General features: G+C 44.1%; 1 protein-coding gene across 1 annotated transcript in view; it reads left to right on the top strand.

Moving 5' to 3' along the window:
• The window catches only part of LOC141055868 (uncharacterized), a 172,926-nt gene that overhangs the window by 51,329 nt on the left and 96,865 nt on the right, over positions 1-24,732 (top strand). Inside the window, 4 exon segments of the mRNA XM_073552585.1 lie at positions 4,724-4,873; positions 5,003-5,182; positions 5,266-5,389; positions 5,473-5,570. Coding sequence (XP_073408686.1) covers positions 4,724-4,873; positions 5,003-5,182; positions 5,266-5,389; positions 5,473-5,570 — 552 coding nt within the window.

Below are 24,732 nucleotides of genomic sequence, written 5' to 3'. Positions count from 1 at the left end.
CACCAAATTTCCATTTTTTTCACAAATAAACGCAAGTTATATGAATGAAATTTTACCACTAACATGAAGTACAATATGTCACGAGAAAACAATGTCAGAATCACCGGGATCCATGGAAGCGTTCCAGAGTTATTACCTCATAAAGGGACAATGGTCAGAATTGTAAAAATTGGCCCGGGAATTAACATGCAAACCACCCTTGGGAGTAAAGGGGTTAAGGTTAGGGAATTTCCTATAAGTAATAGATGGATAATCCGGTAAATACTTGGCCAAATTTTGATCCACCTGTAACAGAGGTCAAAATTTCTCTAGTATATTTCTTATACCGCGCCAGTTAGCGCTATAGGTTGCAATGAATCTCACCCTAGATTCTTGTGCAGGCTTACTGCGCGGTTTCAAGAGTTCAACACAGTTAATTCTATCAGCTGCCTTGAGGTCTCTTGATACATCTGCGTGAGTATCCCTTTTCTTGAAACCTACGAGATAGATCATTGGCCTGCTCAGCAAAATTCTCTTGGCTAGAGCAAATCCGCTTGGCCCTAAAAAAATTGGCCTTTGGGTATACTTGCAATTAAAGGCTGGGGATGGGAGGACATGGCGTGGAGGAGCGAATTGACAGCAGTATCCTTTCGATAAATGTTAGTTTCTAAGAATCCACTTGGGGAGCCAGATATTTTAATATCAAGAAAATCAATGGAGGCCTGGCTATACTTACAAGTAAGCTTGATGTTAAAATTATTATCATTGAGTATCTCAACAAAATTGAGAAGGTCCCGCTCAGGGCCCTGCCAGACCATGAGTATGTCGTCTATATAGCAGGCCCAGAACAGGACCCTCTCAATGTGTGCTATGGGTTTGGAGAAAAAAATTTCCCGCTCCCACATCCCCATGAAGAGATTCGCGTTTGAAGATGTGAAGGCCGCCCCCATCGCGGTCCCTTGCTGTTGCAAATAGATGCTCTGCTTGAAAATGAAAAAATTATGCTCCAAAGCAAATCTCAATAGAACCAATAGGAATTCAATGAAATCAGGACAATGTTCAGACATAGACAGGAAAATTTTTGCAGCTGTAATTCCGTCCTGATTTTGGATTGATGTACTGTATATAGTGATTCCACATCCAAGGTAACTAGCCACATATCCTTATCGAGGGGTATACCCTCGATTTTCCTCAGTACATCACCCGTATCCTTAACATAGGATGGGAGATCGGATACTAGTGGCTTAAGGTGGAAATCCAGATATTTTGAGATGGTTTCACAGAGCTTGCTGTTACCAGAAACAATGGGACTTCCAGGCGGCACAATTGCATTTTTATGAATTTTAGGTATAAAATATATGCACGCCATTTTTGAATAAAGGGGCACCAAGTGATCCCTAAGATCCTTAGAATTGACACCATCATCAAAAGCCTGATCCAAAATGCTCTGCAATTTGAACTGACAGCAGTATCTGTTATGAATGAGTCACCGGAGGAGGAGAAAACAAAAATACAAGCTAAGTCCAGAAAACCGGAGAGGTTGGTAGCTATCGGATTGCAGACCCCTGATCCTATACACCACAACTAACAGTAGCCGTGGGGGGTCCCTACGGTGCCCTAGACCCCTCGTCACAGCCGGAGAACTACATAAGCCTAAAGAAGGAAAGGGGAAATCTAAACTGCCCCAGAGCAGACCCCAAAGCAAAAGACAGCCCCCAACATGTATTGTCGGTGAAAACAGATGAAAACACAAATACAGACAGAAAGACAGGCAGAGCAAACGATGGGGCCCAACTAACTAGATAGGAAAGGACAGAAAAGATGCTGGCTGCAATCCGCAAAAACCCTACCAAAAATGTCTCAATACGTCTGATAGGAAAAACGGCCCTGAAGTCACTAGACTTCAAAATCACTATATCAGCACTCAGGTATATTCTGAAAACAGAGCAAAGAGATCAACTGATCAGAGACAAAAATGGAATTCAGCCAGTTCCAACCAGGACTGACTGAACACAAACACTAAGCAAACCAGACAAAATCTCATGGAACAACAGTAGGGCAAAAACTTAGCTTTTAGTAGACAGGAACCAAGCTGGATGCAAGAGCTCAAAGCAGAAAGGATCACCAGCAACCCAGCAGGGCGTCGGCTGCCTTATATCCACTGAGAAATTCCAGATGTCCAATCACACTCCGCCTGTTCAGATGACAGGTTCTTCCCATCCCAATCAATTTCACTACCTCTCTTCACCAGCAGAGGGAGTTCATCAGACATCAAAGGTGAAGGGGAGAATGAACTCACAACAGGTATCCTTTCGATAAATGTTAGATTCTAAGAATCCACTTGGGGAGCCAGATATTTTAATATCAAGAAAATCAATGGAGGTCTGGCTATACTTACAAGTAAGCTTGATGTTAAAATTATCATCATTGAGTATCTCAACAAAATTGAGAAGGTCCCACGTTGTACACACACACACGTCTCCTCTCCGTACACCTCATACACACACGGCTCCGCTCCGTACACCTCATACACACACGGCTCTGCTCCATACACCTCATACACACGGCTCCGCTCCGTACACCTTGTACACACACGTCTCCGCTCCGTACACCTCATACACACACGGCTCCGCTCCGTACACCTCATACACACACGGCTCTGCTCCATACACCTCATACACACGGCTCCGCTCTGTACACCTCGTACACACACGGCTCTGCTCCGTACACCTTGTACACACACGGTTCCGCTCCGCACACCTCGTACACGCGGCTCCGCTCTGCACACCTCGTACACACACGGCTCCGCACCGTACACCTCGTACACACACGGCTCCGCACCGTACACCTCGTACACACACGGCTCCGCTCCGTACACCTCGTACACACACGGCTCCGCACCGTACACCTCGTACACACACGGCTCTGCTCCGTACACCTCGTACACACACGGTTCCGCTCCGCACACCTCGTACACGCGGCTCCGCTCCGCACACCTCGTACACACGCGGCTCCGCTCCGCACACCTCGTACACACGTGGCTCCGCTCCGTACACCTCATACACACACGGCTCCGCTCCGTACACCTCGTACACACACGGCTCCGCTCCGTACACCTCGTACACACACGGCTCCGCTCCGTACACCTCGTACACACACGGCTCCGCTCCGTACACCTCGTACACACACAGCTCCGCTCCGTACACCTCGTACACACACGGCTCCTCTCCGTACACCTCGTACACACACGGCTCCGCTCCGTACACCTCGTACACACACGGCTCTGCTCCGTACACCTCGTACACACACGGCTCCGCTCCGTACACCTCGTACACACGTGGCTCCGCTCCGTACACCTCGTACACACACGGCTCTGCTCCGTACACCTCGTACACACACGGCTCCGCTCCGTACACCTTGTACACACACGGCTCCTCTCCGTACACCTCGTACACACACGGCTCCGCTCCGCACACCTCGTACACACACGGCTCCGCTCGGTACACCCCGTACACACACGGCTCTGCTACATCCACACTGTAAACCCCTCCTGACCCCACACAGAAACTTCCCCTCATCCAGCATGATGACAACCAGCACAGCAGAGTCCTGCATACACTGAGGCCCCTGATCATGTGACCCCTGACTCCTCCCCTCCTGTGACCTCATCACAGGTCCTGTGCGCACAGAGCAGCCATATATGTGGAGTGCGGCTCTGCGGGTGGAGGCTCCACACCGGGACTGTAGCAGGTAAAGACCCCAATATCCACAGGTGTCCCTTCTAATTGGGGGAAACTATCCCCTCTAATAATCCTCGGACAGTCCTGACAAACACGGGAAAGTGCCCCTTTATGGAGGGGACAGAAAGTCTGTTTAGTCTCTTTAGCTTCATAGTATCAGCTCTAATCCAATGGTGAGAGAGCGATTTACCCCGAAGAGTCACAGATTGTGGGGTTGTTATATAATGTTATATTTAGGGGGTTTTGTGTTGTCTCCTTATAAGAATCACAATGGTTTTGTTCCTTTTCCGCTGATAGAAACAAACGACCCAACTATGAAAGACGGGAACCAAGGAGACCTGTATTACTCTCCTAGTACGGGGCCTCCACACAGTATAATGTTCCCACAGTAGTGTTTTTCATGTAAAATAGGGAAGCATGGTAACAAAAACATATCCCAGGAGAAAAAAACTGTACATGGAGACATTGTTATCACATAACTCCAGTCTTAGTTCTCAGAAAAGACCTTTTCTAAAAGCCTCAAACTTCTGTGTGTGACTCAGACCGGAGATCTAACGTGATAGAAGATTACAGTGCGGGGAAGACGGGAAACCTTCATATAGACGGCCGGTGGGGATGGAGTCAGTGACGGACTCTGGCCAAATATGTTTCTAGAGCCGTAGTAGAAGATGAAGATGTCGTCCTCATCATGAAGTAGTTATTTCTCCTGTCCCGTGTAATGAATATCTCCTGCAGTATTGCTAATGCCGATTCCAGTGTCGGGAAATGAGACGAGAATTAGCGTTATGGAAGATGAGTCTATGAGGAACGTATTCAGCTGCCGACTCCGAGGAAGAAACTGCTTGTTGTCTGTGGCCTAAATATATAGGTTTTATTAGTAGATGTAAAGAAGAAAACTAAATACTGTAAAATAATAAATCTCATATGTTTCCCTTATTATCTCCAGTAATTGTATTATTACACAGGATTTTTATGATGTTACATCGGCTCATCTTCTCATTCAGGTCTCTACAATATCGGATCCTCTCAGTGAAGATCTTCTATAGAAGAGAATTTTCCTGATTTACCCATCAAGGATAGATATGGACAGAGACAAGATGGCGGAGAGGATATTACACCTCACCCTAGAGATCCTCTTCCACCTTACTGGAGAGGTGAGAGATTCTGATGACGTCACATTACATCATTCTTATCTATGGGAATAACAGATGGACAGAACTGGAGAGGTGAGGACTCTGGAAATGTCTGTAGTGAGATTTATTAATGTGTCTCTCCATAACCAGGATTACACAGTGGTGAAGAAGACCACTAGTGAGTGCTGTCAGGACCCTGTGTCTGAGGGATGGGGAAGACCCCTGAGACCAATCACTGGACCTCCACCTCAACCCCTGATACATGAGGACATCAATGACCAGAAGATTCTAGAACTCACCTACAAGATGATTGAGCTGCTGACTGGAGAGGTGACACTGCTGGGAATGCTGGGACATTATATAGTAACTCTATGAAGGGATCGGGGGGGTGACAGTATCATTGTATGTGTCAGGTTCCTATAAGGTGTCAGGATGTCGCCGTCTATTTCTCCATGGAGGAGTGGGAGTATTTAGAAGGACACAAAGATCTGTACAAGGACGTCATGATGGAGGTTCCCCAGCCCCTCACATCACCAGGTAATGGACAGGACTAAATACACACGGCCTGTAATTGTCTGTATATAAAGAATGAATTCAGTCCCTGTATGTGTTTCCTCCAGATCTATCCAGTAAGAGGAGAACACCAGAGAGATGTCCCCGTCCTCTTCTTCCACAGGACTGTAAACAAGAAGATCCTAATGTTCCTCAGGATCATCAGGTAGCTGGAGAGAAGGAGTCATTAGTTCTCCATTATGATGTGTAGGAAACTGTGAAGGTCTTGTGCTCAGTCTTGTTTTATACAGTGGCATGTAAAAGTTTGGACACCCCTGGTCAAAATTACTGTTATTGTGAACATTTAAGCAAGTTAAAGATGTAATGATCTTTAAAAGACCTAAAGTTAAAGATGACACATTTCCTTTGTATTTAGGCAAAAAAATTGTCATCTTTTACGTTTTAATAATTAAAAAAAAAATGACCCTATGCAAAAGTTTGGGCACCCCTGGAGATTTCAGTGCTCAGATAACTTTAACCACGGTTTCAGACCTTAATTATCCTATTAGGGTTATTGCTTGTTCATGATCATCGTTAGGAAAGGCCAGGTGATGCAAATTTCCCCTCTTTATAAAAACTCAACCTCCTCTAACCTTGTGCCAAAAAACAGCAGCCATGGGGTCTTCTAGGCAGCTGCCTAGCACTCTAAAAATGAAAATGGTGGAGGCTCACAAAGCAGGAGAAGGCTATAAGAAGGTAGCAAAGCGCATTCAAGTTGCCCTTTCCTCAATTCGAAATGTAATAAAAAAAAAGGCAGTTATCAGGACCAGTATAGGTCAAGATAAGGTCCAGACCAATCAAAATTTCAGTGAGAGCTGTTTGTAAGATTGTTAGAGAGGCAAATCAGAACCCGCCACTTGACTGCAAAAGACCTTCAGAAAAAAGTAGCAGACTCTGAAGTTCTGAGACATTGTTCTACTGTTCAGAGACACCTGCACAAATCTGGCGTTCATGGAAGAGTCATCAGAAGAAAACCTCTCCTGCGTCCTCACCATAAAATTCAGTGTCAGAAGTATGCAAAAGGACATCTAAACAAGCCTAATGCATTTTGGAAACAAGTCCTGTGGACCGATGAGGTTAAAATAGAACTATTTGGCCACAATGATCAAAGGTATATGTGGAGAAAAAAGGCACAGAATTTCAGCAGGAGAACATCTAGCCAATCATTAAGCACGGAGGTTGATCAATGATGCTTTGAGGCTATGTTGCAGTCAATGGCATGTGTACATTTCACGGGTAGAGTGAAGAATGGATTCAATGACATTTCAACGCATTCTTGTTGCAAGCATAACATGATCTATAAAAAAGCTGAAGGTGAAGAAGGATGTCTTTTACAAAGGAATAATCCTAAACACACGTCAAAATCCACAATAGACTACCTCAAAAGAGCAAGCTGAAGGCTTTACAATGGCCCTCACAGTCCCCTCATCTGAACATCATTGAAAATCTGTGGCTAGACCTCAAAATAGCAGTGCATGCAAGACCACCCAGGAATCTCACAGAACTGGACGAATTTTGCAAGGAAGAATGGATGAAAATCCTTCAAACAAGAATTGAAAAACTCTGGCTGGCTACAGAATGTGTTTACAAGCTGTGATACTTGCAAAAAGGGGTGCTACTAGGTACTAACCATGCAGGGTTCCCAAACTTTTGCATCGGTACGGAAAGTATTCAGACCCTTTTAAATTTTTCACTCTTTGTTTCATTGCAGCCATTTGTTAAATTCAAAAAAGTTCATTTTTTCCTCATTAATGTACACTCTGCACCCCATCTTGCCATCTTGACTGAAAAAAACAGAAATGTAGACATTTTTGCAAAATTATTAAAAAAAAGAAAACCCGAAATATCACATGTTCATAAGTATTCAGACCCTTTGCTCAGACACTCATATTTAAGTCACATGCTGTCCATTTCCTTGTGATCCTCCTTGAGATGGTTATACTCCTTCATTGAAGTTCAGTTGTGTTTAATTAAACTGATAGGACTTGATTTGTACAGGCACACACCTGTCTATATAAGACCTCACAGCTCACAGTACATGTCAGACCAAATGAGAATCATGAGGTCAAAGGAACTGGCCAAGGAAATCAGAGACAGAATTGTGGCAAAACACAGATCTGGCCAAGGTTACAAAAGAATTTCTGCAGTATTCAAGGTTCCTAAGAGCACAGTGGCCTCCATAATCTTTAAATGGAAGAAGTTTGGGACCACAAAAAGTCTTCCTAGACCTAGCCATCCAGCCAAACTGAGCTATCATGGGAGAAGAGCCTTTGTGAGAGAGGTAAAGAAGAACCCCAAGATCACTGTGGTTGAGCTCCACAGATGCAATAGAGAGATGAGAGACAGTTACACAAAGTCAACTATCACTGCAGCCCTCCACCAGTTGGGCCTTTATGGCAGAGTGGCCCAATGGAACCCTCTCCTCAGTGCCAGACATATGAAAGCCCACATAGAGTTTGCTAAAAAAACGACATGAGGGACTCCCAGACTATGAGAAATAAGATTCTCTCGTCTGATGCTCATCACCTGCCAAATACAATCCCAACAGTGAAACATGGTAGTGGCAGAATCATGCTATGGGGGTATTTTTGAGCTGCAGGGATAGGACGACTGGTTGCAATTGAAGGAAACATGAATGCAGCCAAGTACAGAGATATCCTGGATGAAAACCTCTTCCAGAGTGCCCTGGACCTCAGACTTGGCCGAAGGTTCACCTTCCAACAAGACAATGACCCTAAGCACACAGCTAAAATAGCAAAGGAGTGGCTTCAAAAGAACTCTGTGACCATTCTTGACTGGCCGAGCCAGAGCCCTGACCTAAACCCAATTGAGTATCTCTGAAGAGACCTGAAAATGGCTCTCCACTAACGTTCACCATCCAGCCTGACGGAACTGGAGAGGATCTGCAAGGAAGAATGGCAGAGGATCCCCAAATCCAGGTGTGAAAAACTCGTTGCATCGTTCCCAAGACTCATGGCTGTACTACCTCAAAAGGTGCGTCTACTCAATACTGAGCAAATGGTCTGAATACTTATGACCATGTGATATTTCAGTTTTTCTTTTTTAATAAATTTGCAAAAATTTCTACATTTGTTTTTTTCAGTCAAGATGGGGGGCAGAGTGTACATTAATGAGAAAAAAATGGAATTTTTTTGAATTTACCAAATGGCTGCAATGAAACAAAGAGTGAAAAATTGAAAGGGGTCTGAAAACTTTCCGTACCCACTGTATATATATATATATAAATATATATATATATATATATATATATTTTTTTTGCCTAAAGTACAAAGGGAATGTGTCTTTTCTAACATTAGACCTTTTAGAGATCATTTCATCATCAACATGCTTATCTGTGTACAATAACAATTATTCTCACAAGGGGTGCCCAAACTTTTACATGCCACTGTATACAATGAATTCTGCTTGCTCTAAGTATAATAACAGCCTATAACTGTAACTTACATTTTCACTACTGACAAGGGTTATAGTCCCAACACATATAGGCCACAACACTATCTCCTCTACAAACACTGGCCTTAGTGGGGGGGTCTCCGGTTCTTCCCGCTAGGCTGCAAGTTCTCCTGATAGTCTACCAAGACTCGCTGGTCTGCCTTTGCATCACTGGCCCTCCTCCTGTCTGTTTTACTAGCCTGGACCAAACTCTGTACCGTACATCAATGATGGAAGCAACGGTCCGGTTCAGTAGAGCCACCAGCTTTTTATTGCAGGCATATACTCCCGGAATCTCCTCACAAATCGTCGGTGATTGACCAACGGCAGATGTTTCTCGTATCCGAAATAGTGCGGGCTGGTACTCGACTCTTACCTGGTTTAGTCTGGCCTATTGGTCTTGACCAGTTCAGGTCTTGTTCTCAGGCATTGGCTGGCGTAGCCTGGACTCTTGGACTTGTCAGGCGCCGGCCAGGTTCTGCTTGCCGGTGCTCCATAACCTGCTGCCTCGGGCTCTTTACCATGGCCTAGTACCTTGGCCTCAGATCCGTCCACTGCACTCATCCTGCCAATTCCTTTGCTTGATGTGAAATCTGCTCCTGTTTTGGCAGGTTGGCATTTTATGTCAGCTACTTGCGTCATTAAGGTCACCTTTCCCGGGGTACCATCTAGACTCTTCCTTTCTAAAACTCTCCCTTTTCCCATTGGTTCTGCATGGTCCCTCCTGAACTGCAGTTGGCAGTCATCTTTTATAAATGCTGCACCACGCTGAGGATTCTTGCTTCTAATAGCACACACTCTTACACCCCTTCTGCAGGATGTATGATGCCCCTCACAGAATGTAATATTCCCACAGTACTGGCATTTCTCATACACAAGGTAATATTTGCACAGTCCCCCTCCACACAAAGTATGATGTTCCCACAGTACCGCTATTTCACCACTCACAGTATTATGCTCACACATTACTGTCATTACTTCCACATAGTATAAGGTTCCCACAGCACTGCTATACCGCTACATACTGTATAATGTTCCCACAGTACTGCCATCCCCCCACACACAGTATAATATACCCACAGTATCGTCATCCCACCACACACAGTATAATATACCCACAGTATCGTCATCCCCCCCACACACAGAATAATATACCCATTGTATCGTCATCCCCCCACACACAGTATAATATACCCACAGTATCATCATCCCCCCACACACAGAATAATATACCCACAGTACCGCCATCCTCCACGCACATTATCATGTTTCCCTAGTACTGCCATCCCCACTAACAGTATCATATTCCTACAGTACTGTCATACCCCTACACAAAGTATAATGTTCCCACAATACTGTCATCTTCCAACACACAGTATAATGTTCCCACAGTACCGCCATCCTACCGCTTTCTAATGTTGCCACAGCACTGTCCCCTTCATCCACCCCACCGAGTACCCTACAGCTAATTATTAACCCCTTAACCTCCAAGGGTGGTTTGCACGTTCAAGACCGGGCCAATTTTTACAATTCTGACCACTGTCCCTTTATGAGGTAATAACTCTGGAACGCTTCCATGGATCCCGTGGATTCTGACATTGTTTTCTCGTGACATATTGTACTTCATGTTAGTGATAAAATTTCATTCATATAACTTGCGTTTATTTGTGAAAAAAAAAGGAAATTTGGCGAAAATTTTGAAAATTTCGCAATTTTCCAACTTTTAATTTTTATGTCCTTAAATCACAGAGATACGGCACACAAAAAAACTTAACAATAAATAAAATTTCACATATGTTTACTTTATATCAGCACACTTTTGGAACCAAAATTTTTTTTGTTAGGAAGTTATAAGGGTTAAAAGTTAACCAGCGATTTCTCATTTTTGCAACACCATTTTATTTTTACGGACCACATCACATTTGAAGTCACTTTGAGGGGTCTATATGATAGAAAATACCCAAAAGTGACACTATTCTAAAAACTGCACCCCTCAAGGTGCTCAAAACCACATTCAAGAAGTTTATTAACCCTTCAGGCTTATTGCCAACTGTTTAGCAATAAGCTTCAGATACGGCTTTAAAGAAGGCACCACTTGGATATGACACATTTTTATTATACAATGATTAATTTAAATGATCAAACACCAAATTAAAGGAATGGCAGATATAATATTACCCTGTTTTGTTAATTAATTTCATGTGAATCATACAATTAATATGAATTATAGTACATAGAGAAATAAGCATCCATACTATACATTACCAAGTATTGTAGCATCACTTCTCCACTGGAGGGACCACAGTGTCAGCGAGAAGGAAATACTCTGGTCTTGTCATAACAGAAACCGTGCACCCACGATACCTTCTGGAAATGTCCCCTCCCTCACTGACACAAGGTCCACCTTTTTATACACAAAACTCCCAGATCCTCCCCTATTACATCTGTGCAGTATGTTTAGGCTGAATCATCATCAGAATCTAGAAATTGCACAGTACGTTGTTGTCTTGATAACAGCACAAGACTTCAAGGTCTGTTTGTTATAGACTACTACAATCTTAGTTTGTTTGCACCAACCAGAGATTCGTTTGCCATTAGCATGTCTCTTAACAATAGCACAATGCATCAGGGTTGTTTTGCTACTGATTATAACCAAAGGTCTGTTTGCCTCTAACAATCAATGTTGCCTGTCCAGGTCCAACATATGTTGCTTGTTACAAAGTTAACTCTTCATGCTCATAGCAAAACGCTCTAAGATGGTAGCATATGGGCAGCATGACTTCCATAATCACCTATTCTGAAAACTGGATACCTATTGTAACCCAGGCACACACGCATACTTGTCTCATGTGTATCACAATCGGTCCTCGATTATTGATGTCATGCATGACCATTGCTACATGAGACCATCCAAACATTTCGGTCTCTCTTGTCTTCGAGAATCATGCTATTATTGAACACAAGACTTCCTTGATCAAGCAGCATAAATATTCATTAAAGATATTACACCGTAGTATATTGCAATATATAGTGTTTGGATTCAAACAACCAAATTTCATATTTACAATACTTTCCACTCTTGGTCTAATGACCACACTATATCAAAGCATATAAGCAATATATTACAATATGTAGGCTATAAGATATCCATATTTTTATTAGCACCACAGTGCTTCACAGGAATTTTTTGAATGTTTAAAAAAAAAATGAACATTTAACTTTTTTTTTCACAAAAAAATTACTTCAGGTCCATTTTTTTTTATTTTACCAAGGGTAACAGGAGAAATTGGACTGCAAAAGTTATTGTGCAATTTGTCCTGAGTACGCTGATACCTGATATGTTGGGGGAACCACTGTTTTGGCACATGGCAGAGCTCAGAAGGGAAGGAGCGCCGTTTGACTTTTTCAATGCAAAATTGTCTAGAATTCAGATCGGACGCCATGTCACGTTTGGCGAGCCCCTGACGTACCTAAACAGTGGAAACCCCCCACAAGTAACCCCATTTTGGAAACTAGACCCCCCAAGGAACTTATCTAGATATGTGATGAGAACTTTGAACCCCCAAGGGTTTCATAGAAGTTTATAACGTTCAGCCGTACAATTTAAAAATCATATTTTTTCCACAAAAATGATCTTTTCACCCTCAATTTTTATTTTTCCAAAGGTAACAGGACCCCAAAAGTTATTGTGCAATTTGTCCTGACTACACTGATACCCCATATGTGGGGGTAAACCACTATTTGGGCGCATGGCAGAGCTCGGAAGGGAAGCAGCGCCATTTGGCTGGAATTGGGATTGGACGCCATGCCGCGTTTGGAAAGCCCCTGATGTGCCTAAACAGTGGAAACCCCCCACAAATGACACCATTTTGGAAACTAGACCCCCTTAGGAACTTATCTAGATGTGTGGTGAGCACTTTAAACCCCCAAGGGCTTCACAGAAGTTTATAACGCCTGGACGTGAAAATAAAAAAAATCATATTTTTTCCACAAACATGATCTTTTAGTCCCCAATTTTTTTAATTTCCCAATGGTAACAGGAGAAATTGGACCCCAAAAGTTGTTGTCCAATTTGTCCTGAGTATGCTGATACCCCATATGTGGGAGAAAACTACTGTATGGGCACACGTCAGGGCTTGGAAGGGAAGTAGTGACGTTTTGGAATGCAGACTTTGATGGAATGGTCTGCGGGTGTCATGTTGCCTTTGGAGAGCCCCTGATGTACTTAAACAGTGAAAACCCCCGCAAGTGACCCCATTTTGGAATCTAGACCCCCTAAGGAACTTATCTAGATGTGTGGTGAGCACTTTGAACCCCCAAGGGCTTCACAGAAGTTTATAACGCACGGGCGTGAAAATAAAAAAATCATATTTTTTCCACAAAAATGATATTTTTGCCCCCAATTTTTTATTTTCCTAAGGGTAACAGGAGAAATTGGACCCCAAAATTTGTTTTGCAATTTGTCCTGAGTAGGCTCATACTCCATATGTGGGGTAAAACACTGTTTGGGCACATGGCAGAGCTTGAAAAGGAAGGAGCACCATTTGACTTTTTCAGCACAGAATTGACTGGAATTGAGATCAGACACCATATTGCATTTGGAGAGCTCCTGATGTGCCCAAACAGTGGAAACCCTCCAATTCTAACTCCAACCCTAACCCTAATCTCAACCCTAACCCTAGCCCTAATGGGAAAATGGAAATAAATACATTTTTTTAATTTTATTATTTTTCCCTAACTAAGGGGGTGATAACGGGGGGTTTGATTTACTATTTATGGCGGTTTTTATGTTTGACGGATGTCGCTCGCTAAAAGACGCTTTTTATTGTAAAAATAGTTTTTGCCATCACCACATTTTGAGAGCTATAATTTTTCCATATTTTGACCCACCGAGTCATGTGAGGTCTTATTTTTTGCGGGACGAGTTGACGTTTTTATTGGTATAATTTTCGGGCGCGTGACGTTTTTTGATCGCTTTTTATTCCGATTTTTGGGACGCAGAATGAACAAAAAACAGCATTTCAAGAATTTCTTTTGGGGGGTGCGTTTACACCATTTCGCGTGCGGTAAAATTGATAAGTCGGTTTTATTCTTCGGGTCAGTACGATTACAGCGATACCTTTTTGGCGCTTTTATGCAATGAAAACAATTTTATATAAAAAATTATTTTTGCATCGCTTTATTCTGCGAGCTATAACTTTTTTTATTTTTTTGCGGATGACGCTGTATGGCGGCTCGTTTTTTGCGGGACAAGATGACGTTTTCAGCGGTACCATGGTTATTTATATCCGTCTTTTTGATTGCGCGTTATTGCACTTTTTGTTCGGCGGTATGATGATAAAGCTTTATTTTTTGGTTTGTTTTTTATTTTTATTTTTTAAGTGGTTCGCTAAGGGGGTTAACTAATGGGACAGTTTTATAGGGCGGGTCGTTACGGATGCGACGATACCAAATATGTGTACTTTTATTGTTTTTTTTTTTTTATTATTTCCCAAAAATGAATTTATTAGGGAATTTTTTTTTAATTTAGTTAGCGATTTTTTTTATAAATTATTTTTGCACTTTTTTTTTTTTTAAGTTTATTACAATGTTCCAGGGGGGACATAACTGTCATGTGACAGATCAGCGATCTGTCACAGGCAGTGCAGAAGGCTGTGCAGGCAGTGAGGAAGCCAGCTCCCTCCAGGCCCCCGAAGGTCCCCACCGCCATTTTGGATCCTGGGACCTGCAGGGAAGGAGGCCCCCGCAGCAGCGCTGCACATTGCGCTGCTGTGGGGGTCTCAGGGAAGCACGGAGGGAGCCCCCTCCCTGCCGATGCTTCCCTAAACCCCCGGTACATTGCGATCGTGTTTGATCGCAGTGTGCCAGGGGTTAATGTGTCAGGGGCGGTCCATGACCGCCCCTGACACATAGTGCCGGGTGTCAGCTGTAATAATCAGCGTTAACGGATGGCAGCGTTAACAGATGCGTTACATCGCATTAATGCCACCTTGTAATGCTATCCGTTAAACGGACCTGCCAAACGCTATGTGAACCTGGCCTTAGCCCCATTCTTGGTGCAGATACTAAAGATCCCAGGACCTATGAGATACTTACCACATGATAGTTGAATAGACACGGGGTAACATCCATAACGACAGCCCACGCGGCTGCTATGGAGCCTGTGAATTGAGAAGATTTGTGCTTCTCAGCACTGGTCATCCTCGCTTTCCCAATCATCACAATTTTAGCGATAGCCACATTATCGTGACAATTAGACTATTGAATAGAATAGTGAGTTTGGTGGATCAGGAGCTTTCGACTCCCTATCAGCCTTCTCCTGTGAGTCTGAGACTCCATGCTCTGCGGGCACAATGATGTCACTACATCACATCTGTAGTATGGAGCCTCAGTACTCACACTGCACAGACTGGAGCAGCGCACCTCGGGAACAGGGTTGGGTGAGTAGTGTGTTGTTTTTTTTGTTTTTTTAATATCAGGAATTGTGTGGACATCAAATTAAGTGCAGTGCTGTGGGGGCTCCCATACTCTGTGGAGGCCATTATGGTGAGTAAGGGGCTGTGGTGGACTGTAAGGGTCTCCATACTGAGTGGGGGTCCTTATTTTGTGCAGCAGACTGCGATGGCCATAATACTGTTTGAGGGGCTGTGGGGGCCATCATACTGAGATAGTACATTCTGATGGAAAGGAAAGATATAATGGCAGTGGGAATCCTGATTCCAGGCAGTGAGCATAGCCGAGACAAACCAGCAGGGCGAGGTCCTTATATCAGGCCAGGAGGCCTAATTAAAGGGAAGGTGCCTCGATTTTTAATGTTGTATTTAATAATTATTGATTATATAATCAATTAGTTTTAATACAAAATTAAATGTATAACTTTAAAAGTTTTTCTCTGGGCATAAGAGACTGTGGTCACCGTCTGACTACATCTCTTGCTTTGAGGCTGCTTCTCCTGCCTCTTAGCTGTGACCTGGACTGTCAAGGTCACAGTGCTGGGAGGGGATTGCGGCCATATTTGTGTAGCCTGCACTGTATGCTGCTAACTTCGTTTTCCCTTTATCGTACACATTCCTGCCGGGGAGAGGAAGTGCCAGGGAATGGAGGTTCCAGGTGAGGTGAGTATCTTCAGAAGTGGCGGGGAGCGGTGATCACAGTCTGTTCTCAGTATTACATTACCGACTGCTTATCACCGATCACCGCTCACTGCTGACCTGCTCAGAGCACAGCAGGGAGATCATCATCTGCTGTGCTCTGAATACAATGAACAGGATTCAACACTGTGTGGGAGCGCAGGGAAGGTAAGTACATGTGTTTTTTCTATGTATTGAATATATGGGGCTATATACCAGCGATGGGGACATACATACCATGATGGTGGGGACATATATACCAGGATGGAGGGGCCATATACTAGGGGAAAAATACCAGGATTGAGGGACATATGCAAGGATGGGGCCATATACCAGGATGCACTATTTGGGGCAAATATATTGTGGAGCACTATGTGAGTCCATTATACTGTTGGGCACTATATGGGGCCATTACACTGATTACACTGTGGAGAACTGTATGAGGCCATTACACTGTGGAGCACTGTATGAGACCATTACACTGTGGAGCACTATATGAGACCATTACACTGTGGAGCTCTGTATGAGATCATTACACTGTGGAACACTGTATGTGCCATTACACTATGGAACACTGTATGTGCCATTACACTATGGAACACTATGAGGCCAATATACTGTGGAACACTATATGGGGCCACTATACTGTGGATCACTATATGGGGCCATTATACTGTGGAGGACTATATGGGGTCATTATACTGTGGAGCACTATATGGGGTCATTATACTGTGGAGCACTATATGGGGTCATTATACTGTGGTGTACTATATGGGGCCATTATACTGTGGTGCTCTATATGGGGCCATTATACTGTGGAGCATTATATGGGGCCATCATACTGTGGTGCTCTATATGGGGCCATTATACTGTGGAGCATTATATGGGGCCATTATACTGTGGAGCACTATATATGGGGCCACTATACTGTGGTGCGCTATATTGGGCCATTATACTGTGGTGCACTATATGGGGCCATTATACTGTGGTGCAATATATGGGGCCATTATTCTGTGGTGAACTATATAAGGCCATTATACTGTGGAGCACTATATGGGGCCATTATACTGTACTGTGGAGCACTATATGGGGCCATTATACTGTGGTGCTCTATATGGGGCCATTATACTGTGGAGCATTATATGGGGCCATCATACTGTGGTGCTCTATATGGGGCCATTATTCTGTGGAGCATTATATGGGGCCATTATACTATGGAGCACTATATATGGGGCCACTGTACTGTGGTGCGCTATATTGGGCCACTGTACTGTGGTGCGCTATATTGGGCCATTATACTGTGGTGCACTATATGGGGCCATTATACTGTGGTGCAATATATGAGGCCATTATTCTGTGGTGAACTATATAAGGCCATTATACTGTGGAGCACTATATGGGGCCATTATACTGTACTGTGGAGCACTATATGGGGCCATTATACTGTGGTGCTCTATATGGGGCCATTATACTGTGGAGCATTATATGGGGCCATCATACTGTGGTGCTCTATATGGGGCCATTATACTGTGATAGTACATTCTGAAGGAAAGGAAAGATATAATGGCAGTGGGAATCCTGATTCCAGGCAGTGAGCATAGCCGAGACAAACCAGCAGGGCAAGGTCCTTATCTGAGGCCTGCTTAAAGGGAAGGTGCCTCGATTTTTAATGTTGTATTTAATAATTATTGATTATATAATCAATTAGTTTTAATATAAAATTAAATGTACAACTTTAAAAGTTTTTCTCTGGGCATAAGAGACTGTGGTCACCGTCTGACTACATCTCTTGATTTGAGGCTGCTTCTCCTGCCTCTTAGCTGTGACCTGGGTTGTCAAGGTCACAGTGCTGGGAGGGGATTGCGGTCATACTTGTGTAGCCTGCACTGTATGCTGCTAACTTCGTTTTCCCTTTATCGTACACATTCCTGCCAGGGAGAGGAAGTGCCGGGGAATGGAGGTTCCAGGTGAGGTGAGTATCTTCAGAGGTGGTGGGGAGCGGTGATCACAGCCTGTTCTCAGTATTACATTACCGACTGCTGACCACCGCTCACTGCCGTCCTGCTCAGAGCACAGCAGGGAGATCATCATCTGCTGTGCTCTGAATACAATGAACAGGATTCAACACTGTGTGGGAGCGCAGGGAAGGTAAGTACATGTGTTTTTTTTATGTATTGAATATATGGGGCTATATACCAGCGATGGGGACATACATACCATGATGGTGGGGACATATATATCAGGATGGAGGGGCCATATACTAGATTAGGGGCAAAATACCAGGATTGAGGGACATATGCAAGGATGGGGCCATATACCAGGATGCACTATTTGGGGCAAATATATTGTGGAGCACTATGTGAGTCCATTATACTGTTGGGCACTATATGGGGCCATTACACTGATTACACTGTGGAGAACTGTATGAGGCCATTACACTGTGGAGCACTGTATGAGACCATTACACTGTGGAGCACTGTATGAGATCATTACACTGTGGAACACTGTATGTGCCATTACACTATGGAACACTGTATGTGCCATTACACTATGGAACACTGTATGGGACCAATATACTGTGGAACACTATATGGGGCCACTATACTGTGGATCACTATATGGGGCCATTATACTGTGGAGGACTATATGGGGCCATTATACTGTGGAGCATTATATGGGGTCATTATACTGTGGAGCACTATATGGGGTCATTATACTGTGGTGTACTATATGGGGCCATTATACTGTGGTGCTCTATATGGGGCCATTATACTGTGGAGCATTATATGGGGCCATCATACTGTGGTGCTCTATATGGGGCCATTATACTGTGGAGCATTATATGGGGCCATTATACTGTGGAGCACTATATATGGGGCCACTATACTGTGGTGCGCTATATTGGGCCATTATACTGTGGTGCACTATATGGGGCCATTATACTGTGGTGCAATATATGAGGCCATTATTCTGTGGTGAACTATATAAGGCCATTTTACTGTGGAGCACTATATGGGGCCATTATACTGTACTGTGGAGCACTATATGGGGCCATTATACTGTGGTGCTCTATATGGGGCCATTATACTGTGGAGCATTATATGGGGCCATCATACTGTGGTGCTCTATATGGGGCCATTATTCTGTGGAGCATTATATGGGGCCATTATACTATGGAGCACTATATATGGGGCCACTGTACTGTGGTGCGCTATATTGGGCCACTGTACTGTGGTGCGCTATATTGGGCCATTATACTGTGGTGCACTATATGGGGCCATTATACTGTGGTGCAATATATGAGGCCATTATTCTGTGGTGAACTATATAAGGCCATTATACTGTGGAGCACTATATGGGGCCATTATACTGTACTGTGGAGCACTATATGGGGCCATTATACTGTGGTGCTCTATATGGGGCCATTATACTGTGGAGCATTATATGGGGCCATCATACTGTGGTGCTCTATATGGGGCCATTATACTGTGGAGCATTATATGGGGCCATCATACTGTGGTGCTCTATATGGGGCCATTATACTGTGATAGTACATTCTGAAGGAAAGGAAAGATATAATGGTAGTGGGAATCCTGATTCCAGGCAGTGAGCATAGCCGAGACAAACCAGCAGGGCAAGGTCCTTCTCTCAGGCCAGGAGGCCTGCTTAAAGGGAAGGTGCCTCGATTTTTAATGTTGTATTTAATAATTATTGATTATATAATCAATTAGTTTTAATATAAAATTAAATGTACAACTTTAAAAGTTTTTCTCTGGGCATAAGAGACTGTGGTCACCGTCTGACTACATCTCTTGCTTTGAGGCTGCTTCTCCTGCCTCTTAGCTGTGACCTGGGTTGCCAAGGTCACAGCGCTGGGAGGGGATTGCGGTCATACTTGTGTAGCCTGCACTGTATGCTGCTAACTTCGTTTTCCCTTTATCGTACACATTCCTGCCGGGGAGAGGAAGTGCCGGGGAATGGAGGTTCCAGGTGAGGTGAGTATCTTCAGAGGTGGCGGGGAGCGGTGATCACAGCCTGTTCTCAGTATTACATTACCGACTGCTGACCACCGCTCACTGCCGTCCTGCTCAGAGCACAGCAGGGAGATCATCATCTGCTGTGCTCTGAATACAATGAACAGGATTCAACACTGTGTGGGAGCGCAGGGAAGGTAAGTACATGTGTTTTTTCTATGTATTGAATATATGGGGCTATATACCAGCGATGGGGACATACATACCATGATGGTGGGGACATATATACCAGGATGGAGGGGCCATATACTAGATTAGGGGCAAAATACCAGGATTGAGGGACATATGCCAGGATGGGGCCATAGGCAAGGATGGGGCCATATACCAGGATGCACTATTTGGGGCAAATATATTGTGGAGCACTATGTGAGTCTATTATACTGTTGGGCACTATATGGGGCCATTACACTGATTACACTGTGGAGCACTGTATGAGGCCATTACACTGTGGAGCACTGTATGAGACCATTACACTGTGGAGCACTGTATGAGACCATTACACTGTGGAACACTGTATGTGCCATTACACTATGGAACACTGTATGCGGCCAATATACTGTGGAACACTATATGGGGCCACTATACTGTGGATCACTATATGGGGCCATTATACTGTGGAGGACTATATGGGGCCATTATACTGTGGAGCACTATATGGGGTCATTATACTGTGGTGCTCTATATGGGGCCATTATACTATGGAGCATTATATGGGGCCATCATACTGTGGTGCTCTATATGGGGCCATTATACTGTGGAGCACTATATATGGGGCCACTATACTGTGGTGCGCTATATTGGGCCATTATACTGTGGTGCACTATATGGGGCCATTATACTGTGCTGCAATATATTAGGCCATTATTCTGTGGTGAACTACTGTATATAAGGCCATTATACTATGGAGCACTATATGGGGCCATTATACTGTACTGTGGAGCACTATATGGGGCCATAATACTGTGGAGCACTATATGGGGCCATTATACTGTGGAGGACTATATGGGGCCATTATACTGTGGAGCACTATATGGGGTCATTATACTGTGGTGTACTATATGGGGCCATTATACTGTGGTGCTCTATATGGGGCCATTATACTGTGGAGCATTATATGGGGCCATCATACTGTGGTGCTCTATATGGGGCCATTATACTGTGGAGCATTATATGGGGCCATTATACTGTGGAGCACTATATATGGGGCCACTATACTGTGGTGCGCTATATTGGGCCATTATACTGTGGTGCACTATATGGGGCCATTATACTGTGGTGCAATATATGAGGCCATTATTCTGTGGTGAACTATATAAGGCCATTATACTGTTGAGCACTATATGGGGCCATTATACTGTACTGTGGAGCACTATATGGGGCCATTATACTGTGGTGCTCTATATGGGGCCATTATACTGTGGTGCTCTATATGGGGCCATTATACTGTGGTGCTCTATATGGGGCCATTATGCTGTGGTGCTCTATATGGGGCCATTAAACTGTGGTGCTCTATATTGGGCCATTATACTGTGGAGCACCATATGGGGCCATTATATTGTGGTGCTCTATATGGGGCCATTATACTGTGGAGTGCTATATGGGGCCAGTATACTGTGGTGCTCTATATGGGGCCATTATACTGTGGAGCAATGTATGGGGCCATTATACTGTGGTGCTCTATATGGGGCCATTATACTGTGGAGGACTATATGGGGCCATTATACTGTGGAGCACTATATGGGGTCATTATACTGTGGTGTACTATATGGGGCCATTATACTGTGGTGCTCTATATGGGGCCATTATACTGTGGAGCATTATATGGGGCCATCATACTGTGGTGCTCTATATGGGGCCATTATACTGTGGAGCATTATATGGGGCCATCATACTGTGGTGCTCTATATGGGGCCATTATACTGTGGAGCATTATATGGGGCGATTCAACTGTGGAGCACTATATGGGGCCATTATACTGTGGAGCATTATATTGGGCCATTATACTGTGGTACTCTATATGGGGCCATTATACTGTGGAGTACTATATGCGGCCATTATACTGTGGTGCACTATATGGGGCCATTATACTGTGGAGCACTATATGGGGCCATTATACTGTGGAGCACTATATGGGGCCATTATACTGTGGTGCTCTCTATGGGGCCATTATACTGTAGAGCATTATATGGGGCCATCATACTGTGGTGCTCTATATGGGGCCATTATACTGTGGAGCATTATATGGGGCCATTATACTGTGGAGCACTATATATGGGGCCACTATACTGTGGTGCGCTATATTGGGCCATTATACTGTGGTGCAATATATGAGGCCATTATTCTGTGGTGAACTATATAAGGCCATTATACTGTGGAGCACTATATGGGGCCATTATACTGTACTGTGGAGCACTGTATGGGGCCATTATACTGTGGTGCTCTGTATGGGGCCATTATACTGTGGTGCTCTATATGGGGCCATTATACTGTGGAGCAATATATGGGGCCATTATACTTTGGTGCGCTATATGGGGCCATTATACTGTGGAGCTCTATATGGGGCCATTATGCTGTGGTGCTCTATATGGGGCCATTATGCTGTGGTGCTCTATATGGGGCCATTATACTGTGGAGCATTATATGGGGCCGTTAAACTGTGGTGCGCTATATTGGGCCATTATACTGTGGAGCACCATATGGGGCCATTATATTGTGGTACTCTATATGGGGCCATTATACTGTGGAGTGCTATATGGGGCCATTATACTGTGGAGCAATGTATGGGGCCATTATACTGTGGTGCTCTATATGGGGCCATTCAACTGTGGAGCACTATATGGGGCCATTATACTGTGGAGCATTATATTGGGCCATTATACTGTGGTACTCTATATGGGGCCATTATACTGTGGAGTACTATATGCGGCCATTATACTGTGGTGCACTATATGGGGCCATTATACTGTGGAGCACTATATGGGGCCATTATACTGTGGAGCACTATATGGGGCCATTATACTGTGGTGCTCTATATGGGGCCATTATACTGTGGTGCTCTATATGGGGCCATTATACTGTGGAGTACTATATACGGCCATTATACTGTGGTGCACTATATGGGGCCATTATACTGTGGAGAAGTATATGGGGCCATTATACTGTGGTACTCTATATGGGGCCATTATACTGTGGAGTACTATATACGGCCATTATACTGTGGTGCACTATATGGGGCCATTATACTGTGGAGCACTATATGGGGCCATTATACTGTGGTGCTCTATATGGGGCCATTATACTGTGGAGTACTATATGGGGACATTATACTGTGGTACTCTATATGGGGCCATTATACTGTGAAGTACTATATGCGGCCATTATACTGTGGTGCACTATATGGGGCCATTATACTGTGGAGCACTATATGGGGCCATTATACTGTGGTGCTCTATATGGGGCCATTATACTGTGGTGCTCTATATGGGGCCATTATACTGTGGAGTACTATATGGGGCCATTATACTGCGGTACTCTATATGGGGCCATTATACTGTGGAGTACTATATACGGCCATTATACTGTGGTGCACTATATGTGGCCATTATACTGTGGAGCACTATATGGGGCCATTATACTGTGGAGCACTATATGGGGCCATTATACTGTGGTGCTCTATATGGGGCCATTATACTGTGCAGCACTATATGGGGCCATTATACTGTGGAGCACTATATGGGGCCATTATATTGTGGAGTACTATATGGGGCCATTATACTGTGGAGTACTATATGCGGCCATTATACTGTGGTGCTCCGTATGGGGCCATTTTGCTGAGAAGCACTATTTGGGGTTATTATACTGTAGAGCACTATATGACCCAGCGCATTGCACTTCTATGAGAATAATAGTGTAATGTGTGACCCCGATCCCTCCACTTCTATGGGAATAGTGATGTAATGTGTGACCCTGCTCTGTCCACTTCTATAGAGGTAGTGGTGTAAGGTGTGGCCCCGCTCTGTGTGCTTCTATGGGAGTAGTAATGGATGGAGCAGGGTTACATATTACATACATTAGATACTTTCAATTGTTGAATTTGTTGGGGTTTTTTTATGGCGCCTTCCCTTTAAGTGGTAGGGAACTTTACCTGGGTGAGCAGAAGGCCTAATTAAAGGGGATGCATTTAAGGTAGGATTCCTTACCTTAGACAAACAGGATTTAAGCAAACTGTTGTCTATACTAGAGAGGAAGCTACAGTGTCGCCAAACTGGGACACGAGTTCTCCTGCGAAGAGCTGAAGATGCAGTGTCACAGCAAGGAGTGTGTGGCCCCTCATCTAATGGATTTTTAGAGTACTAGTGAGGAGTCGTACCGATGCACCTCAGCCAGTGACGTCCTCACAAATCAACCGGGAGGACCAAAGCGACACATCTCGCCCCATATGGTCCCCACAGGAGATGATGGGCCTTCCCATAATGGTTTGCTGGCTGTCGTAGCTCGTAACAAAAGTTATGTACTGCCAAATGTAACCGGAAAGTTCTTTATTCTGCATAATCCAGAAGAAACATTCATAAACTGTTGTGCCGGCTATCTGATGTACCGTATTATTCGGATTATAAAATGCACTGTTTTTCCCCCAAATTTGGGGGTGCCTCTCATAATCTAAAGGTATGCGTAGATTGAAATCTTGGGAGACGAGATATCAGGAGACCTG

Source organism: Dendrobates tinctorius, unplaced genomic scaffold (assembly GCF_039654945.1).
Source record: "Dendrobates tinctorius isolate UK_male_01 unplaced genomic scaffold, ASM3965494v1 ptg000192l, whole genome shotgun sequence".
In the NCBI taxonomy this organism is placed as follows: domain Eukaryota; kingdom Metazoa; phylum Chordata; class Amphibia; order Anura; family Dendrobatidae; genus Dendrobates; species Dendrobates tinctorius.
Note: the sequence above shows the minus strand (reverse complement) of the source record. Positions and strands in the feature narration are given on the sequence as shown.